This window comes from Microcebus murinus, chromosome 10, assembly GCF_040939455.1.
Source record: "Microcebus murinus isolate Inina chromosome 10, M.murinus_Inina_mat1.0, whole genome shotgun sequence".
Lineage (NCBI taxonomy): Eukaryota > Metazoa > Chordata > Mammalia > Primates > Cheirogaleidae > Microcebus > Microcebus murinus.
In genome coordinates, this window is record NC_134113.1 from 100,239,367 (window position 1) to 100,264,180 (window position 24,814).

Here is a 24,814-nt window from a genome sequence, read left to right on the forward strand (position 1 = left end):
GGTGCCTGAAATTCCTAGAGACAAAATATTTCATTTCACAATTAGGAAAAAGGCTGAACATGCAAATGCTTCAGAGAGAAGATACAGTGACTTATATTTATACAAAAAGGTAAACAGTTAATTCTGTTCTTCTGAGCAGGTTCCAGGTATCCCTGCTCCTTCTGGAGTACTCTTAGCTGCATCCTTAAAAGGACCATTTTCCTCACACCCTGCACTTTCTCTTGACCAAGTAGACCTGGAGGGACAGCAAGCTCTAAGACACACCCAGGATTGCCAGGATGAGCGAGAACAGCGCTGGAAGGGCCCTGGCTCTGTGGCATGCTTTGGCAGAAGGAAGGATAGATAATAGGGAGAGCTCTGGATCCCCGAGGGTGAAGTAAGAGTGCCCCACCGCAATGGAAAGGGCACAGAAAGGTAAGATGACAACCAAAGATAAACTTCAGTGACACAGAGACAGCAACTTGACCCCACAAAAAAAAAATCACCTTTCATCCTATGTTCGACCCCTTTATGTCAAAAGCTGCTGAACTGCTGGGCCAGGTACCTTTAAAACTTGGTCCTTGATGGGATAAGTCTGCACAATGGAGCTCCATAAAAAAGAAAAAAAAAAACTGAGCAAGACTTTCGGAGTCTAGAGGATTCACTCACTTCTCAAAGTTTGGCTGTAACAATGGACTGTGTCACCCCCACTGAGAAATCATAATGCCATTCCAGCCAGTGGCTCCACTGTAAGCTCTACAATGGTACATGCCCATCTGTTTTATTCATCAACATTATCTAGCACTGTGTCTCTCTGGTATCTAGTAGACACTTAAGGCATGGCTGTCAAAATTGGTTATGCTTGTTTATGCCCTCTGCAAGGAGACTATTACAGTGCCAAACTCACAGTAAGCACTCATTTAACACCGACTGATTGAAAGTCTGTCCTGTCTCTGGTTCCCTAAATAAAGACAGTCAAATGAGTCAGTAAGATATACCTGGTATATACCTAATATACCTAATAGATACCCAATGTACCAAATGTATATTTTAATGCGGACCTAAACCATGCCTCTTATACCAAATTATATACTAAAAGATTAAAAATAAGAAACAATGAACTAACATTCTAAAAGTTTAAAATACTCTGTAAATGAGTAAGTTCCCTGAGACAGACCAAAAGTCATTAGGTGCCATGTATGGGAGGCAATAGTTGAAGGAGGTAAGATACTAAATGTCATCATATCACATTGGTTTCTGAGAGTTTCCCCATATAAATATGGCTTTATTAAATGTCCAGTCCAAGGGAGAATTATTTAACAAACCAAGCAGAGGTACATTTATCATAACCCCTTTCTCATAAGTTATCAATACTTTCCACAGGCATCACCTCATCTGCCTTCACAACATCCTTATGACGGTAGTGGAAGTACCACTAGTGGTCTATAAAACACAGGTGCGAATTTCCAGTTCTGGCAATATGGAAGACCATACGTAGATAACCAAGAAATGGAGAATCATGCACTTTGTTTTTTTTGAGACAGAGTCTCAATTTGTTGCCCGGGCTAGAGTGAATGCCGTGGTGTCAGCCTAGCTCACAGCAACCTCAAACTCCTGGGCTCAAGCGATCCTCCTGCCTCAGCCTCTTGTGTAGCTGGGACTACAGGCACGAGCCACCACTCCTGACTAATTTTTTTTTTGTTTCTATTTTTTAGTTGACTGGCTAAATTTTTTTTCTATTTTTAGCAAAGATGGGGTCTTGCTCTTGTTCAGGCTGGTTTCGAACTACTGACCTCAAGCGATCCTCCGGCCTCAGCCTCCCAGAGTGCTAGGATGACAGGCATGAGCCACTGCACCTGGCCCACATTTTGTGAATTCATTCACAATAGAAATTATCCATAAAAGGAAAAAATACTGTATGAAAAAACTAAAATATTTGGAAAAGAAAAAAATAGAACTTTTAGGAATAAAAATCATTAAAATTAAAAATGTCTTTAAGGTTAGGCAGCAGACTAGATACAATTGTGAAGAAAATTAGTGAACTGGAAGATCGAGCAGAAGAAATTACTCACAACGTAGCAAAGATAAACAATGAAATACACAATATGAAAGAGCATTTAAAAGAAAGGGTAAAATGAGCAAAATCAATATATGTTTTAGTAGTAGAGTTCCCAAAGAATAAGATAGAGACTGGGAAAGGAGCAATATTTCAGAAGATAATGACTAAGAACTGGTAAACTATATGAATCATCAGATTGAAGTGTTTTACCAAGTCCAAGCAAGATTTTTAAAAAATCTATATATTAATTATTTTTAAAAAGTCAGAATAGTGATTATTCATTCAGACTGACAGCAGATTTCTCATCAACAACAATAGTACATAAAAGACCAACAGCAGAGTCCAGAAGATAATGGAATATCTTCAAATTGCTAAAGGATGATAACTGCTAACACAGAACTCTGTACCTCACTAAACCACCATTCAAGAATGAGGACCAAAAAAACACAATTCAGACAAAGACTGAGGAAGTTTACCACTCACAGACCATTGCTGAAAGAACTACAAAATATATGTTTCAGTACTAAGGAAAGAAACCCAAAAGGGAAGAAAGGAATTCAAGATGCAATGACTTACTCTAAAAGATTTCTCAGAAGGGGCATGACGTCTCATCTACTGTGTGTAAGATGAAGCATCCCCAACTCAAGACCCCTCTCAACAGTGTTGTATATAAGACCATAGCAACATGGGGCCATCCCTATGCCTTTAGAACCCGAAGACCTTTTGCCTGGTACTATTTTTGTAGTCATGGAGCAGGATTGTTTCATCCTCTTCCTGCTCCACCCCCAAGACATTCTTTCTTGGTGCAAACTCAGCTCAGAAATACTCTTTAAGCATCTGAGTCCATACCACGGTTTCCCAAAGTAGCTGGTAGTACATAAAGGCCCAGACACAACGTTTTCTCCTGCCTATTCCAATCAACTGCTTTGCAATACTCAAGTAATAGTCATTCATAAAGAGGGTTAAAAGAACAAAGACTCTTTATGGGGGGTGGGGGCAGAGGCAGAAGCCTAGATGTGGGGAAGTAAAATGACTCAACCAAAATGCCAAAGTGAGAGGCAGAGGTGCATCTAAACACTACACTGCGTGCCCGGGTGTGGCTGCTGCTTTGACAGAATGCTGTCTTTCAGAGGCTTCCAGCCCAGCCGCACTGCTCTCTCCTCCTCTCTGCTGCTGCTTTTCTCTCTCACACACACTCTGCTAAGTTCTCTCTCACGCCTACAGATGAGCGCACGCGTGCACACACACGCACACCCCATATGCAAAGCAAAGAACCTGTAATGGTTTGACATGCAAGTGTTAAAGGAACCTTTCCCTAGAGTCTCTGGTTTACAATTTCTCTTTGTTTACTTCTGGACCTAAAAGACACAGCTAGATAGATAACCTTTATTGCCACTTTATCCTTTCCCTTTCAAACGGACCGCGACCTCAGGACAACCACGAGGAGGCGCTAGCGGTGCCAGTCCATGGGCCAAGAAAGCCTGCCCGCGATCGCGCACAGGCGGTGTCCGTGGCCCCTAGAGGAGGTGAGCCTACTTCTCAGGGACACTGGCCCAATCCAGGGCTTCATTCAACTCAACTTTTTCTTTCAGTCATTTCTTCTTCAGGATTTTCTTTTCTCCTTCATTTTATTAAAGCCAAGCCAAACTCCAAAGAAATGCAGAGGACCAGTTGTTCGGAGTGTGACAGCAGCTGGAATTGAGAAAACCTGTCCATCTGGACTCTGAGTTCATTCCACAACTGAGACCCTCAGAGGAAAACAGTTCAGTCTGCCCAAGTGTCACTGGAGTGGGAAAAAGGAAAAACCCCAAAGCTTTCTGCTGCCCAGACCCAGCAAGAGATGGCACTAGGGTCAGCACTGCCCTTGAGGTTCATCAGAAGGTCAAACTCTACCAGTGGGTTTCCCAGAGGCAGCCAGACAGGGTGCAATGATGGCCACAGGGCCGGCTGTGCCAACTCTCAAGAGGGCTGCCATAACACACTGTTGACTAGTGCTACTTTCCCAGATGACTGGGAAAGATGACTCATGCTACTTTTCCAGCCAAGAATGGCAGAAAAAAGGCAAGGCCTTGGGGCCACTGGACTGTCTATGCATCTCACCATGATGGGCTAACATTCTACTCCCAAAAAACATGCAAATTGGCATTGACAGTCGAGAAGTCAACAGCTGTGCCTCTTTGGGGAACAATGCCAACGTGTAAGAATGAAACTGGCCTCCATTTGATGCACAGGCCTGGCCAGTGCGAGAACTTGAGTGAGGTGCAGTGGCCTCCCTGACTCAGAGCCTCCAGGCATTTGCAGCCACTGCCCCTTCCCTTGCTTCTAGGATAAGCCCCCAGTCCACTACCACTGCCTGCCGCACCCCCGCACATGTGACAAGGACTGGGGAAGAATCTGGGGCACCTCCTGGTCATTAACTACTGTCTGCACCAAGAAGGAACTCAGAGCCACTCCACAGAGCACATTTTCATGGCATTCAAAGAGTGTTATTGTCTTTGGCACCCAAAACCCACATCTTCTCACGAAACATTCAGAGGTCATATTTTTCTTGATTGCAAGGAAATGCAGCCATTGCAAAGCTCAAACGGGATCCAACCTGAGATTTCCCAGTGGTTTATATCATTTTTGTTGTGAGATTATAACAGAGGAGAGGATAAATATAAATATAATAAAATGTTCTGTTCTCAGGAATTTGATACTCTGATACAACTATAAGAATATAAAAGCACAGAGCTTAAGCTTGGTGTGGTGTGGACGGGACGGGGAGACAGGGCTCAGAACAACTTACAAGGTGACTGTTCTCCAGGCAAGCGGCCTAAGGTGTGCCCTGCCAGGCTGCACTGCCCAGAATACTCCTCCTCTCTACTGTGGCACCACGGCTGAGACCAGCAAGGCCAGGTCCTTGTCCGTGATGCCCAAGACAATGTGTGGGAAGCCTGATGTCTGCCGTCCCCTCTACACCAGGCTCACGTAGCCTTCTTCCTTCCACCCATGTCTTGAATGTGACCCCAGGTCTCTGGGTCATGAGCTTTCTCTCTGCTTTGGTGTCAGTTTTCTTGGGAGGCCAAACTGTGAAGCCTGTAAAGTGTGTCTTCACGTTCCTACTCTTACACATGCATGCGCACGCACACATGCATATTACTCCACAACCCTGAGCCTACCCTCCTTGAACCACCTCTACCACCCAGGTTTGCCATCTCCTTCCTGTTGTCACGTTTCCCAAAGGAAGTCCACCTGCCCCTCCGGACATTCACTCGGAACTCAGGGGGCCAAGCAACTATTCTGACGCATAATGCACATGGATAGAGGCAGGCTGGAGGTCCAGACTCGCTGACCCCTGCAGTAATTATGTGTCCCAGGACCTGCATTCCCACCTCAATGGTCGCAGGCAACCACCTCAATCCTCTCTCACCAGCTCTAGCTTTGTGTTCCTCCTCACGCAGCTAGGGACCTTGGCCCCAGAGCCTCATCAGTGGCTGTCTCACTATGCCAAACTCAACTCTGGGGGCCCTCTCTAGGAATGCTGACCACTACTGGCTCTTAACTCATGCTTCCCTTGGTGACTTCTGTGGAGTGTCCTACAGTGTTTCCCCTGACTGTACCCTGTTCCAGTCTCTTCAAGCTCAGACTCGACTCCAGCTGCCGCTGTCTCTCCCAAGTCCAGCACCCCCTCCGAGGCCCATAATGTCCTCTTCAGCTCTCCCCACACCTCTCATGCCAAATACCACTCTGCATTTCCCTGTCCTCTGCCTACTTCAAGTCTGCTTCCGAAGACAGAGCCCCAGCTCCTCTGCTGGAGTTAAACCTCCACCTGTCCCTGTCCCCACTGCCCACTACCTTCTCCCAGATCTGCTTCATCCATAGCCCCCTCTCGCACTTCCAACCTGTCCCGTGCTAACAGATCCCTCCCTTCTTCTTTCATTCCCAGCCAAGTTCTTGAAAGAGTGATCCCTGTGCGTCATCTCCCTACATCACGTCCCCCACGCCTCAGCACTTCAAGGTGGGACTGGACAGCAGTCACTCTGGACCCACTCTCAAAGGCCACTGACAACACCAAGTCACCCAGTCTGGTGGGTTTCTTCCCAGCTCCCACCTTTCCTTCCACTCCTCCATTCAACACTGGCAGCTATGCCTCCTGGGAACACTCTCCTGCCTTGAGTTTCCCAGCCCTGCAGTAGTGAGGCTCCCGTCCTACCTCCCTGGCCACACTGCCTCTGTCTCCTCCATCTTACCCTCTTCCTGTCAGTCTTTAGCCATCATCATTCCTTCTCCCTGTTCCCTCTTGCTAATAATTCCATTCCCACAACTTCAAATAGCACCCTCTTAAAAAGAACTCCAATGCCACACATGTTTAGTATCTTCTATGTGCCCTCCAAACACACCCTCTGCCCTTCCCATTGAGATCACAGCCAAGGGCTCCCCTGCCATCTGGCTTTCTGGGGGGAATCACTCCTTCCCTCTCTCTCCTGGACAGTGGCAACAGCCTCAGAACTCTCCCTCCACCTGCAGACTCTGCTCCCCACCCTCGTCCTCCGGCCTGCTGCCTGACTACACTTCTGAAAGAGCAGCTCTGATCACACCCTTCCCTCCCTCAAACACTTTCAATGGCCCTCCACTGCCTGCCAAATGGGGTGCGAATGCTGCTGCCCAACACGAGGGCACTCCACGTGCTGCCCGTCTCCTGCTATTCTAGCCTGCTCTCCCCTCTCCCCCAGGCACAACCCGTGCTCCAGTTCAACTCACCATGCCCCTGAAGTCCAACGTACATGCCTATCAATACGCTATCGACCGTCCTGTTCTTTCTGCTGGCAACATCCACCCTTCAAGGTTCAGCTGTGTCACCACCATCATACATGCTTCCTTCATCTGTTCATCTGCCTGTATCATCCTCCTTTAAGTCTGTGAGTCCTTTATCTCCTTGTAACATCAAGTACATTCTGCCTTTTATCATACTTGTGGGTGGGTGTGTGTCTGTATGCATGGGTGCATACCTCACTCCTTAAAGGAAAGGATGACTGAGGGCTGTAACCTTCAAAGTCCCCTTGAATCCAGATATCCTATGAGCAGCAAACTGCCTTACAGGTAGCAGATGCTCAGTAGCATTTTGTTAATGACTAGCCATTCCGATTCTGGGGGAGAAGACTATTTAGAATTGTTTTTGCCACAAATGGCATGAGACACTTCATTTTCAGAGATATTTCACAGTCAATTTATCCTGGAAAAGGCTTCTTATCTCCTGGTCTTTCAGATAGCTGGGCATAGGTCAAAATATTTGCCTTTTAAATAACTGAAAAACAGAGGCACAGACCCTACGCACTGCAGACCCGATGTGAGCTCTGAGCCACTGCAGTGCACTCGATGTGGAGCTTGGATCCCAGGAGGTCCTGGGCAGCCAGACGCGGCGACAGAAGCTCCGCCCTGGAGAAACACTGTGCAACATTCCAGCTCTGGACAACGGCCAAGACACACCTGTAAGCAGGCCCAGGGAAGGGATGGGACCACAGACGCAGGTGAGAAGAATTTTTTAATAGCTGGATTAAGCTAAGTGCACTGGCCTTCAAAGTATGAAGTCTTCCGTGTCTCACACACCTTTGTGTGCCTGTGTGGGTTTTGCCCATACCCAGGTCTCTGATTGGTGGGTTCGGCCCAGGCATCAATGTGTGTGTCTGTTTCTTCCTCAGAACTGCACAGTTCAACATGCTAAGACAGAAGTGCAGTCAGTGATATTACTACTTTTAAGTAAAAGACTGCCCAAAAAATAGCCATCCCAAGATTAGAAAGAGGCTTCCAGAGTCATTTAATTGGGTCATCTATGCTGCCATTTCCCCTGGCTTGCTCACTCCCTGCATCCTCTTTTCCTGACTGTTCCCCTACTGCTTACTTTCCTTCTCATGTTTTGTCTCCCTCACCTGGACTTCAGATGTGTGAGGAGCAGGTGACAGCCCTGGGATGCTGCCCGCCCCCTGCCCCTGAAAGGCATCTTTCAGGCTGGAATGGAGACCCTTCATCGAATGTCCACGCTTGGGACAGGGTGGGCTGCACCCTGGCCAGCCAGCATGAGCAGATAGCAGCCTATCCCCCATGGACCCCGAGGATACAACTCTACCTCGCATCGGGGGAGCCATCCTCTCCCACAGTCCTAAGGGTACCGAGCCTGAACGTCTCTGTCCACAGGCATGTGCTCCTGGACTAGACAGACAGGCAGAGGGAGAGACAGAGCCAGACCAAATAGGTTTGTCTTGCCAAACACCAATTTCCTGTCAAGTTACAAAGCCAGGTCAGCAAGGAGGTGAAAGCTGAACAGGATATAGAGACTCTCTCCCTATTTTTTTTTTGTTTGTTTTTTGGAAGAGAGGTAGTATCAGTCACTCCTCATCAAAAGGCAGCTGCTAGATTGTTAAACATCCAATTAAAGTCATATGTCTGATTTAAGCACTGGGACCCCAGAGAAAATACTAGACGCTCACTACTGAACCAATAGGATCTCCCAATGCTGCATTCCTGTCCATACAAGGTTCAAACTTGAGAAAAGCACGCAAAGAAGTAGACATCAACAACTAAAAAGTTGTAATTCAGACCCAGCAATTCCATTCCTAGGTGTACACCTAGATGAACCGAAAAATAGACTCAAACAGATACTTAATGCTAATGTTCACTGCAGCATTATTCACAATAGTAAAAGGCGAAAACAATCCAAGTATCTATCAACGGATCAACAGATAAACAAAATGTATTATAGCTGCAGTCCCCAACCACCAGTACTGGTCTACAGCCTGTTAAGAACCAGGCTGTGCATCACCACCTGAGCTCCACTACTCCTGCATCCCACCCCCCCACCCCCACGGAAAAACTGTCTTCCATGAAACTTAGGAACCAGCAGGAGGCAAGCGGCTGAGCCAGAGCGAAACTTCATCTGTATTTACAGCTGCTCCCCATCGCTCACATCACTGCCTGAGCTCCGCCCCCACATCTGTGGAAAAACTGTCTTCCATGAAACCAGTCCCTAATGCCAAAAAGGCTGTATACTTATAATCCAATATTATTCAGCCTTAAAAAGAAATGAAGTTCTGACACACGCTACAATATGGATGAACCTTGAAAACATTATGGTAAGTGAAGTAGGCCAGACATAAAAGGACACTCACATGAAGTATCTAGAACAGGCACATTCACAAGCAGAACAGAGATTAGATGTTACTGGGACTGAGGAAAGGAAGGCTAGGGAGTGATCCTTTTAACAGTTACAAAGTTTCTGTTTAGGGTGATGAAAAAGTTTTGGAAATAGATAGTGGTGATGGCTGCACAACATTGTGAATGTACTGAATGCCACTGAAGTGTACTTAAAAATAGCTAAAATGGCATATTTTGTTATATATTTTTTTACCACAATGAAAAAAATTTAAACATCATAATTCACATCTTCTTCAACCATCAGTAGGTCTGATTTTTAATCTGACTTACAGAACTAGCTTCACTGAGATACTTAAAAGAAAAAAATCTTAAAACTACATTTTGTATAATTGAAAGAAAGTGCTTAATCCTACCTCCAAATGACTTCCAGTCCCTAAATAATTTTATATGCTTCCTTTTAACTCCATCACTTATCATGTAGATTGTCACAACATACCTAGGTCTGAAATTCATGAGATATGTTGCCAACAATTAGATTACACGGTGAACTCCAATTGTGGAATTATTATTGCCATCAATGATGCATGAAAACCCAGAGAGACAAAAGTAAATGTGCAGTTGCCAAGGGCTTTGGGGGGGGGGGATGAAAAGTGACTGCCAGTGGGTAAAGGGTTTCTTTTTGAGGTGATGAAAATATTTGGGAACTAGGTAGTGGTGACAGTTGCACAACTGTAAAAATCCTAAAGCCCTCTGAACTGTACCTGTTAAAAAGATGAATTTTATGGCATGAAGTTACGTCTCCAAAAAGCCATTAATAAATAAATAAATGAATGGAATGAATGCATGCATGCATGAAGCGCAGGGCATTTGGTTTGCAGGGATGGCCCCCTGGACTCATCAGAATCTCGTTGGAGAACCAAAGACATTCTGAGAAGGAGCCATGAAGCAAGGCCACACCATGAGTAGTCCCCTAGAAGACAAGGCTTGCTGACCTAACATCGTGAAGGGCTCGAGAGGGATCTGAAGGACCAAAGAGGCCCTGGCAGAAACCATAGGAATAAAGGGACAGCCAGAGGCTGCGACTAGGAGGAGAGGCTGGGTAGAGTGACCACATGCCAGCCACCAGATAAGGACAAGCGCTCAGCTCCTCCCCCACCACAGTTGGCCGGCAGAAGCAGGCGTTTCCACAAAGCAAACTTAAATAAGGCTCCACAAGGCTAAGGCAAGGTAGTTTTCCCAAGACGGATGGGTAGTGGGTTCCTCTGTCTGCTCTTCCCCATGTGAAGAAATAATAGAAAGAACGAATGTTTTGAAAGTTCTACAGATCTGAATTTAATTCCCAGCTCCAACACTATCTGGATGACCATGGCCACATTACTTCAAATAATTGGTCCTCAGTTTCCTTATCTGAAAAATATCATGAACACCCACCTTGTGGGGTTGGTATAAGGATGAATTTATATTATGTACATGAAGCACCAAAACCATTGCCAGAGACATGCCGGGTATTCAATAAATGGTAGAAATGACTCCTGCCCCCATTCTAAAAATATAAAAAGGTAGATGTTATACTTCAATATGGCTTTTTTCTTTAAATAAAAATTAAAACATGTATAGCTTCACAGATCACAAGACCAGAGGCTGGGAGAAGAACAAGGCACAAGCAAATGCAAAAGCTTCCCAGCACACTCTGATGATGGGATTATTTTTTGCTTTGGGAAACTAAAGGCTAATCCTATCATTTAAAATGTGATGTTACAGCCCTTTCCTATTTTGATAAGTGTCTTAAGGGGCTGTATGGAACTGTTCCTTCTCTTTATCTACAAACCTCCAGCACTTTCACTATGAAAAAAATCAGTTTTTTCCCAAAGTCAAGGTTTACTTTTGAAGCACAGTTTTATTTTCCCGTCTGTCCTCCTGTTCTAGGAAGCTGTGCTTGGGTTGGGGGAATTCATGCTGGAAAGTGAGGATATGTTTGCCCAGGTGGTGTCCTTCTTGCCCCAAATGGCCCTATTTTCAGATATTCAGCCCACCCCAGGACTTCTGGCCAGTTTGGCTTTGGGCGTTAGGCCAAAGGCAGGGAGCCATGTGCCATGGCTATGAGGGACAAGAGGATGGCAGAAGGACAGCTGCTGAGTGTCAGGGAACCCTGTGTCCCCAAGTCCTCACCCTCAGGGAGGAAGCAGCAGTTCAGACCCATCCTTGGGTCCCACTGGCCACAGGCTGGAAGAACCTCTGCATGTCAAACAACAGGCCTATCTTGACCAATGTTTCACTTCTTCCTTGATTATTCTGGAATCAGCCAAAGCACCACAGACTCTTGTTTCTCTTTGTTTTTACATTTTCATCTTTAAAATTTTGAATAATGTCAGCCCTCCAATAACACCTCCTGAGTTGTTTGAAATGCTGTGAAAGTTGCTTCATGGTGTTGCTTTTTCAGACTCTGGTGCTCTGCTCTCTGATGAGAAGAATAAGAATAACTGAAATTTGCACAGTGATTCACATTCATTCTCCCACTTAGAGCCCCACAGCTACCCCGTTAAGTTGAATGGCTAAGAATTATTACCTCCATTTCACAGACAGAAAAAATGAGACTTGATTCCTTCAAAACTCTCAAAGAGATAAAGTCAAAGAATGTGACTGAAGTCATTTCTCTAGCTACAGCTTTATTTATTTTTATTTAGTTATTTATTTTGTTACTTTTGCTAACTAATGTCTTTGAAACGTAGATTATTTTGAAAGAAAAAAAACAATAAAAATGGCTGAACGTGACAAAATGGTTATAAAGTAAATGGAGCTTAATTGAGTAATCAAGTCAACATTTCTGCCCACAGGCAACACAAAGAACATTCATTTACTGTCTGGATGTTGGCTTGGTCCTCTAAAGGACAGGAGACAAGATTATTTTATTTTCCTTTCAGCTAGGTTCAAGCAGGCAACACCAAGTGTATTAAAAGAAACCCCTGTTGGCATATTGGCAGCTTGAATATTTCATGAAATTATCACAACACTCTGTTCTGAAATGGTGAAATGGTGGCTTCCTCCAGGGAGCTCACAGGCCACATCTCCAAGCATAAGCCTTGGTCTTCAAGCTAGACCAAGTCAGCCTCAAAGGCCTTCTAGTTTCTCAGGGACGACTTATAAGAAAATCAGACAAGTCAGCCAATGAACACTTCAAGGATGATGGTAATGTCAGAGGCAGATCCTGGGTGAATTCTCTTCCACATGCTGAATTTAAACCACCACTGCTGGGAATGTCTCCTGGGAAGAGGTCTGGGATTCCAAGAAACCAACCCAAGGGAGCAGGAAGAAGCCTTTGCTCACCCAACTCAGGTAGAACCCCAGGCAGTCTGTTCCTAGGCTCCTCCCTGAAGGTAATCTGCATCTTAGTGCCCTGGTCAACAGTGAAGCTGGCCACCCAGGACACTCCTAGCAGCTCCCCAGGGGAAGTGCCTGCAGCACAGCCTGGCTTCCTATCCCCCACCACTCTCCAGAAACAAGCCTAGATTAGGGCAGAAGGAAACTGAGCAAATAAAAAAGGCTTACAGGCAGATCTGTTTGCAGACAAAATTGTGATCTGAATTTTGTAGGAGTCTCTTGTGGACATGTATGAACTTATACTCTGTAGTCTAAGAAATTATTTTTAAATCTTTCCAATGATAGACTCCCCACCACCACCCTCCCAACTCTGTTCCTAAATCTAACACCTCAGAAATTATTTTAAGGCAGCACAAAGGTGCAGGCCGGGGGAGGAAGAATAGAGAGAGGCTGAGAGATTTATGAAGCAAAGTTTAACCAGAGGCGCTAGGCGATGCTCTCCCAGAGGGTTCGCAGATGCCAAGTGCGGCCAGGAGAAGGCAGGAGGATAAAGACGTTGGAGACCTTGTATTTAGTCAGGTCTCTGCCTCAGTGACTCTTTAGGAGCCTCTATTTTCTCAAGTGGAAGTGGGTCTGACCCTACCATTCCTTTACCTATGAAATGTTCTGATCCTAGACAGCAAATTCCCACAGAGACATTACATTTATTCTGTGTTTGACAAACTCTTCAAAGAATATGAGCCCAGAACCCTTCTCTCTCTCTCTCTCTCTCTCTCTCTCTCTCTCTCTCTCTCTCTCTCACACACACACACACACACACACACACACACAGAGTATGGCACAAGAAAGACATGTTGAAGGAAATGTATTATGGAAAGTACTGTTTGGGGGGTTTGGAAGAAGGACTAAGGAGTTCTGGCTTCTTGCAAGTTGCCCACCTTTCCCTCATCCTCTGTTCAAAGCCAGGTTAACCCCTTTGGCTCTCTCAGGCTCTGGGGAAGTAAGGGCCCATTTTTAACCTTCGTTTGTCTCCTAAGCTCCAGGTCCAAACTTCTCTCCTGACAGTCCCTAAAACCCCTATTTATACATTTAAATTGTTCAGTTCCACATGCTGTAGCTGAGTACACTCTATGACCTATGACCTTGTTCCCCAGCCCCGAAGCCTGACACCCACGAAGACCTCTGCCCGCTTTCTTCGTCTTCTGCTCTCCCAGCTCCGGCCAACTCACAGCTCTGCTTCTCCATGAGGTCACCCTGGGCTCCGTCTCCCAGCTGGGGTCCCATGCACAGGACATACACAGCTAGAACTGAAGCAAGGCTCTCAAGGCTCCCACTTGAATTCAGCAGGGGAAGGGGACTACAGAAAATGGGCTCCATTTCCCTTCTTGCCCTGAGAAGCAGCTGGCTCCAAGCATCCCTACACTGGCTCTGCACCGGGCCAGTCAAGCCTGGTCTTAAGCAAATAAGCACCCCATCTGGGAACTAAAACACACAGAAGACCTCTTCAGAGCACCTAGCCTTCAGGTTCAAATGATGGCAAGAATTGCTTCAGCCCTCCATTTCGCTTTTTCTACAGTGGGTTCAGTTGAAATCTACACGCCTGGCTTTGAAACCACCCAAAAAAATTCCATTTTCCCAGAAGGATGCTGTCACTTTTACTTGTTTTATGTGGTGTCTAACCTTGAGGTACATGTAAACAGGTGTTTACTAAATTATTTCGATAATGACAGCCATGGCTCGGAGTGTTGTTTCATTATCAGAATGTTTAGCACTTATGTTGCTAAGTATTTAGCACCTAATATTTTGTAAAGCAATTCCCCATGCCTTTTTTCAAATCAATCTTCTGTTCTCCACAGTGCTGTGCCCAACTTTAACTTAGGCAACCATGAGGAATCTAGAAACAGACTAAATCAGTGTGATTATTTTGCTAATTAGGCCTGTTAAGTCTCCAGGTGTTTCCCAAATAAGCTATCAGTTTTCTTTAGTCCATATTGGGAAATAAAATTGTCTCCAGAATTTGAAGGCTGAGCACTTGATTTCAGAGTCCTGGCGAGGAAGAGCTGGGCCGGCGCTGGCTGACCTGTGCCTCCTGCAGAACGAACAGCTGCTGTATCAGGCAGGAAGAATTACTGTAAAAGGAAGAAAGTGCTGCCAGCCACTCACCCCTGCTCAACAGTGCCAAGAGCTTCTCAGACCTCATAGAACTTGCCACCCAACTGAGAAAACCCAGTGAAGAAAGGGACAGAAGAGAAAACACCAGGAGTTGGAAAACATCACTAAAAATTAGCACAAATCTCAGTTACTTCCTAACCTATGTCTCCGGAGCTTTGCCACCATTACCCAGCAGGAGACCCAGGCAGACTCATAAACAGACATCAGCTGTGAAGTGTACCCAGTTGTTTTTGTGGTGTTTTCCCTATTAAAGCTAGGAACATGTTTTCTTGCTTTGAGCTGACAAGCTTTGTAACCACACACGTTAGAGCCTCCAGAGCCCATGCTTCAGGTCACCTCATGCTCCACTGGGCTTGGTGACCACTGGGCCCTCTGGTTACTAACCATCCGCGGCAAATCAGGGAGAAAATTAATATGCGGCCATAACAAGTTCAGCTGATCGCCCAAAAGGTTCCCCCGAGGATGCTGTCTGTGCCAGAGGGAAACAGAAATCTGAGGGGAAAGTGCGCAGCAGAGTGGGAGAACCACAGAACGGGTTTTCATGACCAGAGAGGCGGAAAGGTCACGGAGGGACTGCGAGAGACCGGGTGGGGTGTGGCACAGACACGCACTGGTCTTTCAGCTTGTCTGCACCGGGCAGGTGTGGGCATGATGAAAGAGTCACAGCTCTGACAGGCATCTATCTCCGAACTCCCCCAACATCCTTCCTCGCTGACAGACCCTGGAGCCCCTTTCCTGACTCCTAAGCCCTGTGGCGCCACCTATTGGAAGAGGCAGAAGACACACTGTCCGTCTTGCCGGCTGCATTCACTCGTTAAAGCAGGCATTCATTCAGCCTTGTATGGGGAGAGGGGGGGTCTGCACTAGGAAGTGGGAATCCAAAGATCAGCAGGACCTCGAAACCTCCGTGTAGTACGTTCCTTGGACTCTCTTTGTAGGTCTTATTCACAGAAGAACCCAGACTCAAGCAATTTTAAGTCAGAGAACATTAAAGGAAGAGTCCTAAGTCACCTGAGAAATGGCTCCAGGGGGCTAATGGTTAAATACTGAGGAAGTACTGTATCTGTAGCATCTACCTGTACAGGACAAGTCTTCTCTTCACATAAGGAAGAAACGTCCAGTCTTAGGAGACAGCATTATCAATATACCTCTCTACAACACCCCGGGTCCCTGAAGTGCATCAAACTCTTGTGTAATCTATTTAAAACAGCTGTTCCTTATTTAGAGTATGTGTACAGGCACACAATAAATACCGTTAGCATGTATTCTATGGAAATAATGAATAATTGGTTCTTTTTAATATATTCTATCATGTCATATTCTGATACTTTGAAAAGTACCTGGGCAATACAAAGAACAATATTATGAACTCCAATTGCCCTTTTTCTCCAGTTTCCTCCACACAGTATCAAGAGAAAGAGAAGCTAATGTCACGCTTTATTTAACCTGCACAAACTGATGTGCAAGCAACACTGTTCCTTGACCATTTGTAAAGAAAATTAACTGTGATCATTATTATTACTTTACTATGACGATTATTATTCTGGCTGTATCGTTAAGCAGCTGACAGAAAAGCAGTGTGTCTTGCACTCCCAGAACACATGTTTCTTCCCTTTGCCTTGTCTCCAGCAGATAAGGGACATTCTTAGGCTTTATTTGTTCAATGGTTGACTATTAAGACACTCATTTGCTAGCTGGAGCCCCCAATGGAAAATCAGCTCAGAAAAGTGAGAGGCTGGCACTGGACCAGAGCAGACAGGGTACCAGAGGCAAGATGAGGCTAGTGTGTGCCACTGCAACCTGAAACCCAGAGTGAGAAGCCAGTCCTTCCATGAACATCCAGGCTGTTCCCATGCACTGACCTTCTGTATCCACAGCCCGAACACACACGAACACACACACACACACACACACACACACACACGCACGCACGCGCGCACGCACCCATACCCCAGACTGAAAAGCTGGCAGAGCAAGGGCTGATGCATTCAGTGCCTTCACAGCCTAGACACCAGGAACTTTTCTGGTTCTCCACTGTTTGGTTTGTCTCCATTACTAATCTGAAGTAATCATTTGGCCTTTCTCTGTCTCCTGAAACTCCAACCCCAGTGACATTTCATGGCCCCTTCAGTGACCAGCCACAGCCACCTCTTCCTTGTCAACATTCCTGCTCTCCCATGACTGCCATCACCACCTCCACCACCTTCCTCCCCTTCTCCTTCCCCAAAATCCTGGGCAATGCCAACCAACCAAGGAAGAGGAGATGTAAAGTGGAGGGGTACAAGGATCCTGGTGCTCTTTCACCTGAGAACTGCATCTAGGAATGGAAGCAAAACTGTTCCTGTGAATTATATAATCACTGCAGCTTCAAGGGAGAGAACTGGAATTCAGGTTGCCATAGTGTTTGTTGGCATGTTACTGGAAAGGTAGAGTTGCCGGCCACCAGCTCCCTTGCTGCCTTCCCCTCTACCTTTCTCATGAACCTCTCTGGGGCTGGCACTCCTACTTTTAATGTCTGCTCCCAGTGGGGAAGGGGGGTGTTGAGGGGCAAAAGAAAAGAATCGGAGTTAGGAAATGGGCTCAGAAGGGTTTATCCCGCACTAAGAGGAGACCTTGTAAATTACTTAGGATTATCACCATGTGGACCATCATTACCACAGTATACTGCCGTTGGCAGTATTAGGGCGATACTACTGTGTTCTCATCAAGGTTGTGTAGACTGAGGAAGTGGGTAAAGCATGCAGTCTCTGAGAACCTGGAGGAGAGCAATCCACCCCCACTCTGCCAAAATATCACCCTTCCTTTTGTGTCTCCTTGCCCCCTCCTAATCCATCCACTACTCCATCAGGTAGGAAAGGGATAGGGCATGAGGTGAGGGAAGGGGACACCGATAGAGAAATCCAGGGACAGAAGCTCTCATGACCCCAAAGCCCTGGCTCACCCCAGAACCCAAGACCCCTACATGATTCCTTCTCTCAAAGGAGGCCAAAATCCCCACTCTGTCACCCACGTGGGACAGCAGAGACAACTGGCCCCAAATCAGTTCTAGGATGGACGGCAGCTCTGGCTCCAAAGGGTAGAGGCCCTGTCCCCAAAGGATGGAGACAGACGAGGACTAATGGAGGAAAGAGATAGGACAAAGGGACCAGGAGACTATTCCTTCCACCAGGTGAGTGGGTCTTCAGAGCATCACTTGGAAGTACCCAGAGAAGGAACAGATACCAATACAATAGCCTTTCAGGGCAAGAGATGAAGAGGAAGAGCGTAAACAGGAAGGCTTGGGGAACTAGGAGAGGAAAGGGAGACAACATCCAAAGAGACAGAGAGAACAGTGGCGAGAAGACAAGAGATGCAGCTGGAGGCTGCCTGCCACCCCAGGAAACAGGCAGGACAACCTTGCCTGTACCCCATCAAAACCTTAATTGCTGAGCAATCTCAAAAGAATTAACTTGTTAATGGGGGGGGGGCAGTAAGGAGAAAGTTTCCGAGAAGCAGGGAGTTACCTGACTGCCTTTCACCAACACGGAAGACACTTGGTGCCAAGGGTGGAGGAGCTCAGGAAACACTGGGCAGTAGTATGGAGCCGCGTGAGCCAGTCACACCCTTTCATTATTTCCTTAAAACATGAAAAAGCGAAGCCCACACACCGCCCGAATTCTAACCGCTCACATCCTCAGGTGCTAGCCCACATGTGGGTCGAGCAAGAACACCCGGGGCGTGGGCGCGCTCGGGGTCAAAGGCAGCGGCGAGGTGGGTGGGCGTAGGGCGGCCGCCCGAGGAGGGGCGAGGCCGAGGAGGGAAGGAGAGGAGAGAGGGGCGCGCGGAGACCCCTCGGCATCCCCGCCCCACCCGCCACCCGGCACGCGCGGCCGGGGCAGGGGCGCCGGCAGAGAGGGGATGCCGGAGCCGGGGCGCCGGGGCGCGGGTCCCCGCCGGGGCGCGGGGTGCGCGCGCGCGCTCCCAGCCGCGCCCCGAGCCGGGCTTTCGCGGGCCCTCCCGCGCAGCCGGCCGGTCGGCTGGGCGTTCGAGGCGAACGCGAGAGCGCGCGGCGGCTGCAGACACTTGGGGAACTTTTCCCCCCGCGCCTGGAATTTCATAGGAAACACATGGAGCCCGGGCCGGGAGGGGGAGGGGCGGGAATTTTCCGCTCCGTCTCGCGCGGCGGTTCGGGCCCCGGCCCCGGCGCCCCGCCGCCCCGCCGCCCCGCGCCCCTCGCGGACGCAGCCCGGGCCACTCCGCAGGGACCGACCCGGCCGCGGCGAGCGCGCGGAGGAGCAGGACCGGGCGGAGAGGCGGGAGCCCGGCGAGGCGGCGCGGGCCAGCCTTACCTTGGTGATTTTCCTCTGGAATGTACATCCTCGTATTTTCATTGACCATGGACCAAGAACTGCTTAAAAAGGAGAAGAAGCCACGAAGAGGCAGAAATGCAAAACACCCCCACGCGGGTCTGGATTAATCCGTCCTCCGAGGTCGGCGGCGTCCGTGCAAGACTCGAGGAAGCCCTGGGTCTGCAGTCTCTCTCTTCTCTTCAGACGATTACCTGATTCCCATTATTGCATCAAACACCAAACACTGCTCCTTCCCACCACTGCCTCCGCGAGCGAGGTTGTAACGCATCCTCAGCACATCCGGGCCCCTTCCAAGAACCCTGCCCGCACCCCGGCGGCTCCGGCGCTGGAGAAGCCTCGGCGAGGCAGGGCGCGAGCGGCGCGGGCGGGGGCGGGGGCGGGGGCGGGGGGCTCCGAGGCGGGGACTCGCGGGCGCGCCGGCCGGCGGGGTGGGCCGTCTGCGCCGCGCTCGGCGCGTCCTCCCGGCCCTTCCCGGCCTGTCCCCGGCAGAAGGCGCCGCCGCTCCGGCGAGGAGGCAGGAGGAGCCGCGCCGCGCCGCTCTGCCTCGCGGTTTCTGCAGAGGCGGGAGCGGGAGGCGCGGGGCGCGCGAGAGCCGCGCTCACCGCCTCGGGCCCAGCCCCGCGCGCCCGCGCCCGCGCCCGCCGCCCGCGCCCGCCGCCCGCGCCCGCCGCCCGGCGCGCCGGAGGCAGACGCGCTGAACGCTTCCAGATGTGGCGGCGGCGCGCGGCGCGGGGCGCGGACTCGGGCCGAGGGGGAGCACGCCCGGCGCCCACGGCCGCGCCGCCCGCCGAGCCCTCGGCCCACATGACGTCAGGCCCGGCCGGGCGGGCGAGGGGCGGCGGGCGGGCGGGCGGGCGGGAGGCCGGCGCGTGGGCCGCGGCGCAGACACACCCTCGCGCCCCGCGCCCGCCGCGCGCCCCCGGGCCGCCACGCCGGGAGGCCTGGTGAGCGGAATTCCGAGGGAGGAATGCTGTCTGCCCGGCTACCAGTCTCTCCTCAGATCGGGCCGCTGAGGCAGAACGGCAGAATGAGCCGTGATGCCGTGATCCTGTTGGAGCAATTGCAATCAGCGCGGTGTGGGAGGGACACACAGGGCGACGGTGGGAAGAGGGGGAAAGCCAGCCCAGATGTCTGAACAGACTCAGACCCAGGTTTCTAATTCCTTGGAGGCAGCCGAGCACGTGCCCTGCTAGGATATCCCTACCTACTTCTCTTAATTATTCCTGCCGCTCTGGCAGGAATCTACCAAGCACCTCTCCTTCCCGGGAAGCGAACACTCCTCTCCAGCACTCACTGCAGCCGCTGCAAGTTCCAGGGCACCCCCTGCAGGCCTGGGCTCTCCTAGACCCGGCCTTCCCGAGCCCTTTCTGGGGGCCCTGCAGCTCCCTCTTGGGAAAACTTCTTCCCACCTGCCCTTAGATTCCCTGCTCCCCCTCCACTGTCATTCCCTGGTGATGCCAACCACTCCCGTGGCTTCCAGCAACTGTCTGTATGAAATGGATCTCTCCAGCCCTGCAGCCCAGACCTCTCTGCTGAATTCCAGACTACAGCCAACTCCACGTGCATGTCTACTAGACATCTCCAACCTGATATATCCAAACACTAAATTCCTGGTCTCTGCAAAAGAAACCTGCTTTTCACCTAGCCTTCCCCATCTCAGTTGATGGCAACCCCATATTCCTAGTGGCTCAAGTCAAAACCCTAGAGTCACTCTTGACTCCTTTCTCACATCATCACACATCTTAGTCCGTTAGGAAATCCTGCTGGCTGTACCTTCAGGTAAACTCAGAACCCTACAGTGCTTAGTTCCACCAGTGCTGCCACCCGGCCTGGGCCAGCATCCTTCACCTGGGTTTCTGAAGTCACCGGTCTCCCCTCCATCTGCCCTCCTTGGGCATGTTCCCAGTAGGCGGCCAGAGTGATCCATCTCAGATGTCACACCACAGCATCTCTCTGCTCAACACCCTCAGTGGTGCCCTGTTTCACTTAGTAAAAGCCACAGTCCTTACAGTGACCTGCACCTACAGGAATGGCAGGGAAAATCTCTCTGACATCATCTCCTGCTGATCTCCCTCCTGCTCCAGCTACACAGCCTCCTTGGTCTTCCACAAACACTCCAACAATACACCCACCACCACCCCACACACGCACCTTGAGCCCTTTGCTCCAGTGGTTCCGACTACTCAGAACACTCTTTCCCCAGGCATCCACTTGGTGAACTCCCTTGCCTCCTTCAGGGCTTTCCTTACATCTCATTTTTTCGGTGAGGATGACCTTGCCCTCATCCTGATTGAGTACTGCGACCTGCCCACCCCCACCAGCACTCCCACTCCCCCTTACTCTGCTTCGACATGGTATTCGATGTCTGGCTAACATACTGTATGGTTCATTACTCTTATTGTTTATTGTCTTGTTCCCTGCTAAAATATAAACTCTATGAAGGCAGGTGTCTTACCCATTTACTGGTGAACAAACCAGTACATAGAGCAATGTCTAGCAGATATAAGTACATAATATGTGATGAATAAATGAGTGACTGCCTGAGATGGTTTCAGGAGTGTTGCAATTCACTGTATAAAAATGCCTCCCTGTCCTCTGGTAGATACTTGAAACCTTATCACTCCTGCTTCATTCCTTTGTCCAGTGGTTTTGGCCCCAGTTTAAAATGCAAGTGCCCCTGGGAGAGGTATTAAGCTTCATCAGTCCTCTTCATTCTAATGTAAATAGCAGGTCTAGATTTTGTTAGTTACAGGAGAAATCTGTTCTCTTTGCCATTCTGGTGTATTCATACTCAATTTTCTACCTACCAGAGAAAATTAGAAATGACACAAATCCAAATATCCCCCATTTACTTTAGCATGCATTATAGGCCTCAGTTTCAGAGGCCGGTGTAACTGGTTATTTGTTTAAACCAATAATGGAATTGGTTTGCATCCCCTTTCACACCATAGTGCAGGAAGAATAATAACAGCTACCATAACCCAGTGATCTGTGCCAGGTACTGCAATAGGTATATTGCAGGCATTACTTCCTTTTATCCTCAATGCAACCCAATATGGGGCGTGTTATTGTTATTATTGCCATTTTCCAGATGTGGGAACTGAGATGTAGAGATTTAAGTTACATGCCTAGGATCACTCAGCTGGAGAACTGTGGAGCCAGGACTTAGCCCAGGGAGTACCTAACACCAAACTCAGGCTCTACCGCTCTCACCCTCCCTTTTAAGAAGATGACTGAGGGTGAGCTGGTGGGGGCAGGGCTTCAAGGAGATGAAGAGTGTAAAATGACAGTAAAATGATTGCAAAATGTGCTGCAGATAATTCACAAAGAACCAAGTCATTGAGAATAGAGTGTATATGTGTTAGGGGTTGCATGTTGGATTTATAGCCTGGCTTTTCTAAAGGTAGGCACTGTATAAATCTAGCAAGTAAATATTACCTCCATGCTTCTTTAGTTTCACTTTTCACTTCTCTTTTCAGCTTTGAAATGTGTTCTTTCCTTTCCAGAAAAAGGTATTTCCTAAATATTGGTCTTGTAGTGTACGCCTGTATCCTAGCTTTTAACTTTGGAACACAGCCCTGGGTACTCTCTTTCAAGGTAACAAATGCTCAAAGTGACAAAAGGAGACCATTCTAAATTCTGATTTAGGGATCTGGGAGGGAGTGGGAGCAGAGGAGGGTGTCTGTCTTTCACTTTCATTTAATGATTTGATTCTCCAGCTAAAGGGTACTCTCCCCTCCGCTGTTCTCTCCCAAAGGTCTTCATTTGTGCACTCTTTCTACATAGTATACATGCACGCACCTTTCCTCTTCCTTCCCCTAATACACTTTAAATGTTATAGGAAGAGAACTGTGTTCATTCTTTGTGCATAACATAATGCTTTGTACATATGGACACTCAATGTGTGCTGAGTATGTGATTCACTCTGGAAAAGATTCTTTAATGTGACCACAAATATTTCCTTTGGAAGCAATTAAGAGTGCACTGAATTTGTTAATTACAGTGTATTTTGTAAGAGTGAAAAACTTGGAAATGATCTAAATATTCAACAAAGATGTTAGTTAAGTAATAACATTGAGAGATTATTCTAAGTACCTCACATATATAAAGTCATTTGCTCCTCAGAGCAACCCTTTAAGGGAGGTATTATTCTCCTGATTTTCCAGACAAGGAAGCTATAGCACAGAAGGTTTGCTCACTCACCCATGTTTTCACAGCCAGTAAATGTTGAAAGACCTGGCAGTTGAACCCCAACAGTCTGTCTACAGAGTCTGTGCTCTTAACCACTACATGGATAACCTAGGGTGCATTTATGCAATGAAATCCTACACAGATGTGAACAATATTAAGGAACAATATCAGTGACAAGGAAAAAGACTACTTTCACTAAAAGAAAAACAGGCTACAAAAATATTATATATGGTATGATTTCATTTTTCTTTTAATGGCAGGTGTATATTTAAACTAGGAAACAGACTGAAAAGGGTTCATACCAAAATGTTGACAGTAGCTTTCTTTAGGAAGTGAGATTACAGGTAAATTGTTCTTCCCTTTTCCTACCTGGCCAAAGCCTGGGAAAGCAGGTTGCCAGGAAAGCTCGCAGGCTCTTCCTCTTCCCTAGGCATGCACACCCTCAGGGACAAAGCCCTCGCCCCACTGCCTGGCCAGGGATGACGACTCTACTGAATGTGTCTGGAATAACTCTCCCATCAAAGCCCCAAAGTGTCCCTTACTCTCCCTCTGCCCATCCTGACAGATGCTCAGCACTAAATGCTGCCACTCACCTGCAAAAATTACCTGTCCAGTGTCCCAAGCCTGAATACACTAAGTATTTTCCTCACTGCATTCCAAGGGGCCTGGTTAAAGTGTCAGCCACTCTGTGCTGATGGCAGAGAGATAGGAGCACCAAGGTAATGGGTACATTTTAACAGTGACCTTCTAGGAATATGTTTCATTCTTTAATTTCTTATTCATAGGATTCCCTGTATATAAGGGTGGGAACTTCAAACCAGATGAAAGTGGTTGGCAAACTGGAGTAGGAAGAGATGAACCAGAAGGCCCAGCTTAATGTGCTTTCCCACAGGTGGCCTTCACCTCTACACAGGGCCTTGCAGGACTATTCCTTCTCGAACATCAGTGTGCAGGTTTTATATTGGGTCAGCCTAACTAAGCTGGAATCATATTTCCCAGAATGCCTTCCCTATGAGGTTCTGGGTTATGGCTGTTCACAACAGGTGTTTGGAAGATGGACCTGAAGCAGCAGCTCTCTGGCTGTGAAGGTCAGTGGATGACCGCAGGGGCTGCTTCAGCATGCTCCATTGTCACTGACGTGCTGCTTACCCTGTGGTGGGCCCACAGCCCCTCCAGCTCCTGCTCCATCTCCCGCTTCAGCTTCCCTGAGTCCTGGGCAAAGTGCATGTCCAATTCCATAGTAGAGGTTTCCAGATTTACATTTCATAGTCAAGGTCGCAAGTGATGAGGAATAAATGGGTTCTGTTTGTCCTCATGGGGCCACTTTGACCTCACTCTCTCCCAGATTGCATCCTGCTTTTCTTCCTGCTTCTGGCCCTGCCGCAACTTGGCAGATACAGAGCAACAGCCTTCTGTAGGTTCCTCACCAGCTTCCACCGCTGGGCAAGGCCTAATCCCTGTGATCAGTCCCTTCCTCCATATCATTCACAGTGGCACTGCTTTCTTGGTCCAACCTAACGGATGTATTCGTTGGTGCAGTGTTCCCACCTTTCACCAGGTTCCTTGTTTAGATGTTTTTACAAGTAAATATGCGCCTGGCACATAGCTGCCCTCA

The 24,814-nt window shown here is 48.2% G+C and overlaps 1 protein-coding gene across 1 annotated transcript in view; it reads right to left on the bottom strand.

The window, feature by feature from the left end:
- CACNA1C (calcium voltage-gated channel subunit alpha1 C) overlaps nucleotides 1-19,448 on the bottom strand; it is a 613,935-nt gene extending 594,487 nt beyond the window's left edge. The window contains exon 1 of the mRNA XM_076007801.1: nucleotides 18,988-19,448. Within this exon, the coding sequence (XP_075863916.1) occupies nucleotides 18,988-19,036 (49 nt within the window). The 5' untranslated portion in view covers nucleotides 19,037-19,448. The remainder of the gene's footprint in view (nucleotides 1-18,987) is intronic.
- Nucleotides 19,449-24,814: the final 5,366 nt, after the last annotated feature.